General features: G+C 35.4%; 1 protein-coding gene across 1 annotated transcript in view; it reads right to left on the reverse strand.

The window, feature by feature from the left end:
• Positions 1–2,545: 2,545 nt before the first annotated feature.
• Positions 2,546–12,616, reverse strand: part of Smp_180580 (putative meiosis-specific nuclear structural protein 1) — a gene marked incomplete at both ends in the record, with an annotated part of 14,210 nt that continues 4,139 nt past the window's right edge. Inside the window, 7 exons of the mRNA XM_018795397.1 lie at positions 2,546–2,799; positions 5,487–5,512; positions 6,600–6,880; positions 7,780–7,861; positions 9,522–9,579; positions 10,878–11,127; positions 12,233–12,406. Of these exons, the coding sequence (XP_018649714.1) occupies positions 2,546–2,799; positions 5,487–5,512; positions 6,600–6,880; positions 7,780–7,861; positions 9,522–9,579; positions 10,878–11,127; positions 12,233–12,406 (1,125 nt within the window). The remainder of the gene's footprint in view (positions 2,800–5,486; positions 5,513–6,599; positions 6,881–7,779; positions 7,862–9,521; positions 9,580–10,877; positions 11,128–12,232; positions 12,407–12,616) is intronic.

Here is a 12,616-nt window from a genome sequence, read left to right on the forward strand (position 1 = left end):
CGTAACCCTAACCAACAAGAATGTAGGGACGCTTAGAAAATCCTACGCATCACAGTACCAGCAGGAAACCGAAGAACTATTCTTCGTTCGTTGAACTAAGCTCGGGTAAGATGGGCTAGGTATAGCAGGGTTGGATAGCTACTGGATTACGTGAACTTCAGGGCGTTCGGAATCACCACACTGAACTATTGTAGTATCGCGCTAAAGATTAATTAGATGTTGGTATTCATTTGCAACGTTGCCAAAAGTCAGTTTTGGTTTCTTGGTAACCGCGTTCTAATGTCAATAAACTTTTGTGATTTGCGAATAAGGGCTTTAAACTGATCTTCAGTCAAAATTGTCAGTCTGAAGCTTTCGTATTGGTGGTTAATGACACCCACATGCGTAGAAAAGTTAGTGTCCTCGTTCATAATCATTTTCTAACATCGATAACGTGCATGAAGTAACGAGGGTTTATGTTAGTGGGAAATAAACCGGATTAAAGCATGTTTCATGCATGATGGTGTTGCTGCGCGCTGATTGGCTAATTCTAAACCGATCAGCCCGGGCATATTATTGGAGAAAAATCTATAAGCTTCTTATGTATATACTATAAATATATGAACGTTATTCAAACTAGTGATTGCTGTTCACTTCCCATTGTTATTTTTGAATACAGTTTCGTTCCTGTTCAACGTGTTCTGATTTTGGGGTCTTGTCGGGTGTCATCGTATAAGAATACTAAGCAATAGGAGTAGCTGGGTCGTTTATAAGCAATACAATTATAACAGTTTATCTTCAAACTGTTGACTTAATGACTAAACGATGTTAACAAATGAGCGGTTTTGTGGCACAAATCAAATTACTATACATATCTAATTGACTTGGACCAAATTTTCGAAGTAGCAACCAAACTCTCTAAGCATCATAATGATCGTCAAAATCAAATTTAAATTAATCTTCATAACTCCGTAACCACATGTTAAACGTAGTATTAGCATCGGGGTCGTAGTTAAATTCGGCAATATTGTTTGCGATTCCACCAATTGACGATACGGTAGCAGAGATAGATGTGCCAGGTTCGAAAGTAGGAGTAATTTTCATATATGGTAACATCTAGATAAATTTAAGCTGCTACTTTTCTATCGATACTTCTACATTCGTAGGATCCATACTTGCACCAGCCTAAGCGGTTCTGATGTGTTCGAGGGGGGTTACGATATCACTTAGGATCAGCAACAGGACAAGCTAAGCTATCTCACTACTCTGTAGTCCTGCTAACTAGAGGGAAAAGACAAGATTCATCCGGGAAAATATATATATTCCACAAGCAGCCCGTAAGAACGAACAAACACGCACTGCATGCTTATACATACAGCACAAAAATATCCTTGAAAAACGTCAGAAAATAACTTACTGAAAGGGGAAGCGAAACGATAAAATTTAAGGGTATTTCCAGGTGAGGCACAAACTTAAGATAAAAGTGGGTGCATCTATAATTTAAAGGGTGAATAACTGTTTTTTTATTTGTTACGTCCTGTAGACTAAATCGCCAATTAGAACACTGACTTATGAGACCTGGAGTCAACTCCCTATTGGTTCATCTTACCTAGCCCTGCCTGTTGAGTCCAGAACATAATCTCATCTTTCACTTTGTGAATCATGTACTTCAGACATCCGCGGTTTAAATACAAGTAAATCAGACTGCATCATATCATAGTATACAAAATAACAATTACACGAGATCAAGCCCAAAGTGGCTGTGAGTGTGAGAGACTGTAACTATTAAATTGGGAATAAGTTAAGAATGGTAAATCGTATCACAATACCCAATATGTCAAGTGAAAGAAATACGAATATATATATGTCTGGTCCACAAGGCAGTAGAGCATCGTAAGGAGATGCAGTCCCATGGTAGCCGGTGACCAACGATTGATTCATATGCCATTTTTTCGCTTAGGATACTGGAGTCCATGTACACCATTGGTTTGGAATGAGGGTTTTCCAACTCCCCTAGGTGGAATCACTGTGTCCACAGGCCCAGTTAAAGCGCCGGAAATTGGCTTTTCACCCTTTGAATTTCTTGAACAACATCCCCGTCACGAGAGGGCAGTGAATAGGACTTCCCTGTCAGAGGCTGTATACGCGTAGCCGTGTGAGAGAATTTCGAGAGAGAGAGAGAGAGGAAGGGGGCTTTCCCCACTCTCAGCTGTACAGCACTATTTGTTTTTGGGAAATTACCATAAGCCAATAATGTATTTTCCTCTGATGAAAAAATACAATGTCAAATTCAGTTGTAAACTACTAATACATCAAATATACATCTAATGATATTAGTAAATAGACCACAAATGAATACAAACCGAATTACTCAATAGCTATATTCTAATAACTGGTTAATCACTATGATAATTCATGTAGAGATTTAAATAATAGAAAGCAATATCATATTGATTTGATAGTATACATGGAAACTACATTTGATGGTCATAGGGAAGTTGTTGAATACAGAACTTAAGTTTAACAGTTCTAGAATGAAATTGTCTACTCATAAGAAGTAGGCCGGTTATATCTGTACTATAGGCCCACTAACATTAGACAACATTGTTATCAAGGCATAACGATTCATTTGTTTAGCTTCATTTTGTAAATATCTTTTTATGACTTGAGGTTGTGATTGAAATTCTTCCCAATATCGATTGTTTAAATGATGTTCACTATTCCATAATTGTATTGTAATTGCTTTCTTATTGTATAAGTTTAATGTTTCCATCTCGAATATATCATCTTTTAAAAACAAAAGGTTTGATAAAGCTTTAGCTTTGGAAGTTAAGAATATTCCTTCTTCTTCTTCTTCCTCTTCAGCTTCTTTATCTTCTTCTGAGTAGTAAACGTTTTCGTCTCTAACATCGTTTAGTGTTCTATCAATTGAACATGGACATAAACATTGACAAATGAGACGTCTTCTGTTATTCAAGTCGACATTCAAATCAGTCATTCTCTCTCCATATATATTGATCTTATGATTTCAAAATAGATACATTTGTTTATATTAATACTGTATTGACTACTTATAATGAATGGGTTGCATACATTGTATTAATGAATCTAAATGAATGATTATATTATACAAAGGATGCATTTTGTGGTATTGAATTCCTTTAGGTTAGTTTTGAGATAGTGGAGAAGATTTGTAGCACAAGTGGATGATTTTGATGGAGTTTTGTTCTTTGATGTAGATAGTTTGGACGTGAAGTTTGTGCTGAGAATGTCGTTTAGAAGAACGATGGAAGCTTCATGACCAAACCATCCAGCTCAGAGAAAGAAATTTAAGATAGTTGTTTGATAGTTATTTTGAAAAACATTATCAGAAGGGATTTTGTGGAGATTTAGTATTTTCATAGTTGAAAGCGTGAGTCAATTGCAGCTAGACCCCCAAGTAAAACCTGGAAGTACTGGACGGCGAGGTGGTGGATGCGCACTACTGAGGAGTTCCATAATAGAACGAAACGACCGTCCAGTGTTTTCAGGCTTTCCATGGTGATCTAGCTTCAATTGACTCATGAACATTATATTGTTAGTTTCATCCAAGAAAATAAAGCAGCAGTTTAATTTTACTACAAAGTGGTCTAGGGAAATGGTAGTCTATAAGTCAAGGAAATTTTAAGAATACTGAAGGTTATATTCAATAACTGCACTATTATTAATACATATATGAAATATCAATCATTAAGCTATAACTTTATCCACGCTTTGTTTATAAGATTTGGCCATATTGTGGTGTGGACTACTTATATCGACATAAGTAGTATATGCCGTGAGTCAGAAATAGAATGTCTGGCAGTAGAAGATTGAGAAGAAATGAACGGAAACAGAAAACAATTGGTATGGAAATGCAGGAATAATGAAGTTTGAGACAATTAATGGACATTAAAAAAACTAAGTATTAGAGTATGGTTGATAAGCAAAGATGGATAATGGTTAGAAGTGGAATCCAGGACAAGCCGCTTTTCGTCCTATTTCGGACTCGTCAGCTAGATGTACCTGCATCTCAGAGTTGATGTTCACTGTGGGACTCGAACCCAGTATAATTCGCTTCAAACTCCATCGCTTTATCCACTCAGCTACTGAGTCCTGATATCCACTTGCTTGTGCAATAAGAGACTAACCTGTTGCAGTCCTAAACATCAATAGGAAGATTCAAACAAACAATACTAAGTGAATTTAGAGTATGGTTTGTCTATGTTTTCTTAAGTAATTCTGTAAAAGAGTCGGTTATCATCACCTTCACTACAATATCACTTGCTTATATTAATACTCAGGTTACATTTGGAAAACCTCTTTAATTTGTATTCGGTAACACTATTCAATGTGATCAGTGCTCCACCATTGCATTGTACAGTTACAGACTAGAAATGTTCATTTCCGATCTGGTTAGAGTGGTAATTTATATCTATGGGTTATTAATTAGGCAAGAGAACAAAGTAGAACTGAAAAGAGTCTACATTTCCTAATTTGATTAATATAATAAGGATGTTTCAACTAGAGTTGAAATACATACATATTCACTGTGTATATGGGTTCGAATGTTAATGTAGTGAACAGAACACTGATTGGGGACAATCGAATGTATTTAGATACAAATTACAGACTATTACACTACATTCTGATAACCATACTGTAAACAGTTAATTTGCAAATAACAACCCGTTGTCTCAATCTTTATTGTTCCTTCTGTAAATATCAATTAATCTTCTCTAATTTCATCGTTCATGCATTTTCATACCGATTGCGCTTCGTTCCTGTTCGTTCCTTATCGATCTTCTGCGGCACGCTGACCTCTATAGCTCCATCTACCTGCCGTGTACTAACATCCGACATTGACCCGGCACCTGGGACGTTCAACACCCGTACTCCACCGGCCTGCTGAGCCATCTACATCCGATATCCACCCAGCAGCCGCACGTCCCACCGCTTTTCTCCGTTGACAGCACCTGCTACAGACAACACCGCCCCTCCAGAACACTCCACTCAACGTCACCTCTCCGCACCAGACTGCTCCAACTAGCAACTCGACTCTAAGCCGGCAGCGGCGTCCACAGAACAGCAACCTTCCTCCTCCTGGTTGGCAGCGACGCCAAATGTAGTGAACAAAACACTTGTTGGGAACAATCGAATATTTAATATGCATTAACTAAAATGTTGATTCAATTCGATTCTTGTTTGTCGTATATCAATAGGTGGTTGTGATATAAAATCTCAACCTTGACAACAAGTGATTTTGACTATTTGTAAAAGCGATATATCTAAGTAATTACCAAAAGTTAGGGAGGGGGGAACTGAGCTAAACTCTACGTAGTATTTGTGAATAAATGATAGAAGAAATATGTGCGCATTCTACTGTAAGTATTGACAGATAATATTGATGTGGGATTCAAACTTTTAAGGTACTATTAGTAATAAGCGTCAAGATACAGCCATTTAAGCTGATGTTCAACAATATTAACTTTGATAACTAGTGATCTGTTGTATGCTAAATTATAACTGAATATTGAAAGTGATGCCAGTTTTGAAACTCGGATACGATGAGGTCATTAGTAACTGGTTTATCACTATTACCTTCTTTAGATGTAATAACAGCGTTATGATTTTCAGTGAACGATATTTGGAATGAATCATATTGCATCCAATAGTTATTATTGATATTTCATTCAAATCTTAACGATGTTATATTCACTTGTTGTTGTTGTTTACTTGTATCTTCCCATTGTTATTTAGGACGTCAATTGATCAATCTCTTGTTAGCGCCATTGTCTTCAGTGAGTTGATATCCCATAACAGGCCCGGTTGAACCCATTGGTCATTGTTTCTCCTTAGAACTACAGGAAATACCTCTTGAAGCCAGTCACTAGTTAACATACTATGATTATTAACAGAAGGTGGTTTTGTGGAGATTTTAGTAATCTTATAGTTGAGATCATGAGTCAATTAAAACTAGGCCATCATGGGATCGTAGATACTCACTGCTAAGGAGTCCCACAATAGGACAAAACAGCCTTCCATATTTTCCATGGTGGTCTACCATCAACTGACTCATGATCTCAACTATTAAATTTAAAAAAATAGCTGGAATGTTTTAATATACTTTTTTTAATTGATATAGAATAAGTAAATAAGCAATAAGACACATTATATTCTGACATCTTTTTAAGCATAACTATCTTATTATTATAATCAGAAGAGGTTTTTGTGGAGATTTAGTATTTGCATAGTTGAAAGCGTTAGCAAGTTGAAGCTAGACCACCAAGGAAGACCTGGAAACACTGGACGACCGTTTCGTCCTATTATGAGACGTCTCAGCAGTGCGCATCCACGACATCGCCTCGCGAGATTTGTACCCAGGACCTATCAGTCTCGCTCCAGAGCACTTAACCAATAGACTACTGAGACAGCATCCAACTGTGTTAATGTCATTCATTTAAGTAGTTTATTTTAAAAAAGTTTAAAAAAAATTTCCCAATTAATTCTTTTTATTTAAATAACCCTGATTTGTTTTATAAAACATTAAATTTTTTAATTGTTTCTCTTTTAAATTTAAATTTTCCGCTTCTTTTCTTAACATTTCTTCATAGGCTAATTCAGTATTCATTTGAACTTCTTTATCTGCATCTATTTCATTTTTAGCTAATTGATTCAATTTAGTTTTTTCTATGATTTGATTAGTTAATTCAGTTGATTGTTCTATATTTTGATGATGACGTTTAATTTCTTCAAATTTATTATTTATATTCATTGTTTCAATTTGTTCTAATAATTCTTCAGTGGAAATTAATTCTTCTTGTTGAAGATGTTGAATTGAAGTTAATTGATCTGAGATTTGTTTACGACGATCTTCAATAACCTAAAATTTGAAAGAAGATTCAAAATAGGATCAGTAGTAGTAGTAGTAGTAGTAGTAGTAGTAGTAGGTTTTATTTCAGTTCATTGAGGAGCTAGATTTATTTCTGTACTATCTTTAACCGATGCATGTATATCCCACTTTCTATGTTATTTGTAGCTGACCGACATAAGGACATTTTCGTTTTTAAATTTACTTTGAAATAGTTCATCTATAAACTGAGCAGGACGTAATCCCGCCTGTAGGTAGATCTTCTAAAATTATTGCTGGTCCCAAGCTCGGGTAAATGAAGAGGGTTGGGTATGAGGTAAAAAAATAACCCTGGTAAAAAACGATAGCCAGGACAATCAAATTAAACTATTTAAACTCTGCTCAGAGAATTTTAACGTATTTATTCAGAAGCATTATGACGCCTCATGGTGAAAGTAGAGATTCTTTGCAAGTCACGAAGCCGATGCCTTTTCTAACTACCAAAGCAACAATTTTTATAGGTACATAAAACGTCCGAGAGGACCAGTGAAATAGCTACAAAAATGAGGAGATATAGATGAACGTAGGTCAAGATAAAGTTAGTCAGTTTTAAAGACTATGACTGTAAATTTATTTAACAATATATATATATATACCACTTTCAATTTATACTAATATTGACCATCTCCGAGATCTTTAACTGAACACTTGGAATTCAGTTTGAATAATTATAGGAAAACATCAACCGAGAGAAACTAATTGTGGGGTAGGTAGATCGATTACATCACAATTTATTTACTCTGAAGAAGTGGTTCACATTAAGTCACGAAACTTTAGAAATACAATACTAACAATTTAAATCTATTAATTTACAATGAACAGACTAAAATTATAGATGTTTAACTTTAAACTTAGATATTAACTCAACTCACCTCATGTAAAAGTTTTTGTCTATTGGCTGTTTCATTTCTCCATTCTTCTTCACGTTTAGCCCATAACTTTGATGCTTCATAGCTAGATAAATCATTATCAATTTTGATTAATGTTAACTTTCACTTAAAGAGTCATTTGATTAAATTATAAGAGAGTAAATAGTGATGATTTACCAAAAGCAGTTACAAATAATGAAGTTCATTAAAGTTAACTATTCAGTTACTATGCTTATAAACATAATGTAGGACTGATAGTTGGAGATTAGAAGGCTCATGGTTAACGACTAATTAGTGATTTACCTTTGTTCAACTACTTTTCATGCTTTGAACAGTAGATAAGATTGTATTTAACTAAACCGAGGTATTGAACGGAAGTTACCCCTTCATGATTTTTATTGAAAGGTCAAGGTCACAGTGAATTTCATCCGACGACATTGAAAGATGATCAGGCTGTAATCATGAAGTGAATGAAGTCTAAAAGTGTGAACAACTAGGATTTTGACGGGTAATCGAGAAGTTCTAAAACTCATTGTGATATATCTATAACTGAACCTGTATAATTCTGAAAAGTAATTATCATTAACCTCTACTAATAAAATGAAATAATTGGTGCGTCGCACAAAAAATCATACTTTGTAACCATTCTACCTGTGATTGGTATTCGTTTATTATTAAAAGTTTTTTTAATGAATCTGAAGATTTGAAGCCGTTCAGTAGAGAAAAGTATCATTGGAATCATGAACAGATCTAAGTTAGACTACCTTTTAAAATCTGAAAGTACTGGGCGGCCGTTTCTTCCTTGCACAGAGCCATTCAGCAGTGTGCATCCGCGAACCCAGAACCTTCGGTTTCGCATGTGAACGTCTAACCTCTAGTCTACTGAGCCGGCATCTAGAGGGATTAAGTATAATCAATCCATGACATTGTGCAACCATCTTCTATTGCGTTTGGCGGGTAACTGCCTAACACATGATACAGGCGTTTACTACTCACAGGTTTTCAAAGGTAGTCTAACTTGATTCATGATTTCGGTGAAAGTCAAAAATCCCCACAACCTCTTACCGACAAAGAAAATTATCTTCTCAACCATAACATATCATATTTTTAGTCATCAAACAAACATATGAGGCTGATATATTTTGGAATGAAATTAAAAATCACAAAGTGTCCGGAGATTTCAAGTATTGAAAGACGGTTACGTAACGATCTAGAAGTTAGTGAAATATAGAAAGATGACAATTATTGAGTCATAAATAACAAAGATATTTTTTGGTTGAAAGCGTGAGTCAATTGAAGCTAGACCATCATGGAAAACCTGGAAGCACTGGACGGCCGTTTCGTCCTATTATGGGATTCCTCAGCAGTGCTGGCCTCAATTGACTCACGCTTTCAACTATGAAAATGCTAAATCTCCACAAAACCCCTTCTGATAATAAAGATATTTCTCTACTTGACAGATATGAAGGAGAAATGAAAACTGTAAATGTATTAATAATAATTGAGAGAGTAAAACTAACTGAATACCTATTTAGGAAGTAAAATACAACAACAAAAACGAAAAAAAAACATAGTGGAGAAGGTGTAAAGGCTTTGTAAGTAATATAGGTTTTACATGTTGTTCTGACATACAGAGTTCATGCTTGGGTTGGTGAATTACCAAGATGTACGAGTTTTCGATTTGACCTCCATTCGATCCTACAGTGTTAATGATTTTGAAGGATGATTCTGATGAGGAAATGTACCTAGAATTGATGGAATGTTTCTGTATTCGAGTAGTAATTGTTTTGTATTCTGTTAAATCTACATCGATTAATGTTTTGAGATCCACTTAGAAAGTGTATAGAGGCTAATTTCTTCTATATCTGACTCCAATACATAGTATCCCGTTAATTGAGTATTTACGCAGATTAAATCTCCTAGTAGTACCATGAATTTACTCGAGACTATTCCAAAGCTCGAACACGAGTTGTTGAGATAATTTATTGTTAATGACTAGTAAAAATCCGTAAGCGCCCAAATAGCAACCACATGGGGAAACCAGTGAGTGTTAAAAATCCATGTATATTTGTATATTAATCGATTGTGGATAAATTATTGATTGCTTATGTTTACAACCAATGAGTGAACAGATAAAGATTGATATGCAGATATGCGTTCAATGAGACCGGCACAAAAATTCACATAGTGGATCAAATGACTAAATTACAGCGAACAGACAAATAATAAAATAGTGTTCGCTTTTTACATCTAACGTTTCTATATTTCGCTAACTTCTAGATCGTTAAATAACTGTCTTTTAATACATGGAATCTCCAGACACTTTGTGATTTAATTTCATTCCAAAACACATCAGACTCATATGGTTATAAAATCACTATAAATACGATATGATATAGTCGGGAGAGAGGGAAATTCTCCTCATTAAACTGCCCTTTTCTTCAATGACACAATGAGTTACCTAGTTTCCCTTAAGATTTCAAAGGAAGATATATGAAAAGAATCAATTCTTCGTAGTATTAAAAGGGGGGGGATTGTGGCGACTCTAGTAATTCTTATATAGTTGAAATCATGAGTCAATTGAAGCTAGACCACCATGGAAAACCTGGAAGCACTGGACGGCCAACTCGTCCTATTGTGGCACTCCTCAGCAGTGCGCATTAACCAGTAGAGTTCAACCAGGTCTGTTGGGAGATATCAATTCACTGAAGACGTCGGTGAACGGTTGCTCAAACATCGTGGATTGGTTGAAGTTAAACATTAACAACGTTAGATGCCGGCCGGCTCAGTGGTCTAGTGGTTAAGCGCTCGCACGCGAGACTGGTAGGTCCTGTGTTCGAATCTCGCGAGTGCGGGATCGTGGATGCGCATTGCTGAGGAGTCCCATAATAGGGCGAAACGACCTTGCAGTACTTCCAGGTTTTCTATGGTGGTATAGCTTCAATTGACTCGTGATTTCAACTATGAAGATAACATATTTAAAAACATTCAAACTTACACTTCTAATTCATTTAATTCTAATTCTCTAATTTGTTCTTTTTCTAATTCATATTCAATTAATTTTTGTATTGCTAAAAGATTTTCTTTCTCCTTTTGTTTACGTTCAATATCAGCGCCATAATCAAGAGTTTCTTGTTTAGTTAATTGATTTAACCAATTTAAATCATCTTTTAATTCATTTTGTATAAATAATGAACGTTTACGTAGTGCTGTTTGATGTTGATGTAATAAAGCACGTCCATATAGTTCACGTTTACATTTTTCTTCAATTCTATATCGTTCTTGTTCTAATTGATCAATTCTAGCTAATTCTTTCATTAAATCTTTCTCTTTTTCAGCCAAACGTTTTGCCTAAGAAGTTTTTAAAGCATTATATAATGATAGAAAGATATCAGAAGGGAGTTTTGTGGAGACCACCATGGAAAACCTGAAAGCACTTGAAAGCCGTTTCGTCCTAGTATAGGACTCCTCAGCAGTGTGCATCCACGATCCCACCTCGTGACATTTGAACCCAGGACCTTTCAGTGTCGCGCGCGAGCGCTTCACCTCTAGAACCCCTGAGAGGACCGGCATCCAACGGTGCTAATGTCTAACTTCAACCATTCCACGAAATTGAGCGGCCATTCACCAATGTCTTCAGTGAGTTTATATCCCCCAACAGACTTGGTTGAACTCTACTGGTTAATGCACACTGCTGAGGAGCCCCACAATAGGACGAAACGATCGTCCAGTGCATCCAGGTTTTTCATGGTGGTTTAACTTCAATTGACTCATGAGTTCAACTATATAAAAAAATTAATTTTAACTTTAAAAACATATACCTCTTATGTGTGCATCTTTTTCATTCTGTACATGTGAATTTTATGTGTGCTGACGTACATCTGTACAATTAATTATCTTATCCATTATCTATCTCTTTGATTACATTATTATAAACGGGTCGTAACGAGTAATATTCTAAGTAGTATGTTCCATCTCTGATTCACGTCTCCTATTGTCTGTCTGTTAGCGGGAAATAAACCGGATTAAGGCATGTTATGTTCATCTACTACCCTTATTATTTTGAATACAATTTCGTTCCTGTTCAACATGTTCTGATTTTTGAGGGTCTTGTCAAGAATACTAAGCAATAGGAGTAGTTGGGTCGTTTATTAGCAGAGACAATTATAACACTGTCTATAATAATCGATCTATGAAACATATGGAAATAGCAAACAGAAAAACATTCAAATCGGATTTCCTTTCTCATCATTCTTTACATCTACGTTAATATTCTCTGAATGTTTACCTGACAAACAATGAAAAACTGTGGTCACCTTAGAAACACATAACAATTGGATAGTACTCACATCAGTCTGACAGAAAAAAGATTATGAGGAGTCAAAACCTTACTAGAATTCCATATCCCACTCATATTTATACTCATGCCAATTTAGATAGTTTGTAGTTAACTCACTTCATTTTCTCGATTGTTTAATTCACGTAATTGTTTTTGAAGGTATGCCAAATGTTCTTCTTTAGCTTGTAAACGCTTTAGTTCTATTTCTGCATTTTGTTTATCTTCATACATTTTAACATCTGATTCCATTTCTTTCATGACGATCTGACTAAGGTCTTCGGATTGTTTTAACTTGATATTGAAAAAAAATAGATAATCAGAAGGGGATTTATGGAGATTTCAGTATATCTCATAGTGAAATCATGAGAAGTCCCCATCTGATTTTCTGTTTTTGTATTGTATTTAGTTATAACGTTCAGAAGACCTGAGGAAGATCGTCAGGTAGGAATTGGAGTCAGGTGTTCAGATGTTTGAAGGTATGCAGAATGCCGAAATGGAGCT

Source organism: Schistosoma mansoni, chromosome 2 (genome assembly GCF_000237925.1).
Source record: "Schistosoma mansoni strain Puerto Rico chromosome 2, complete genome".
Classification (NCBI taxonomy): Eukaryota; Metazoa; Platyhelminthes; class Trematoda; order Strigeidida; family Schistosomatidae; genus Schistosoma; species Schistosoma mansoni.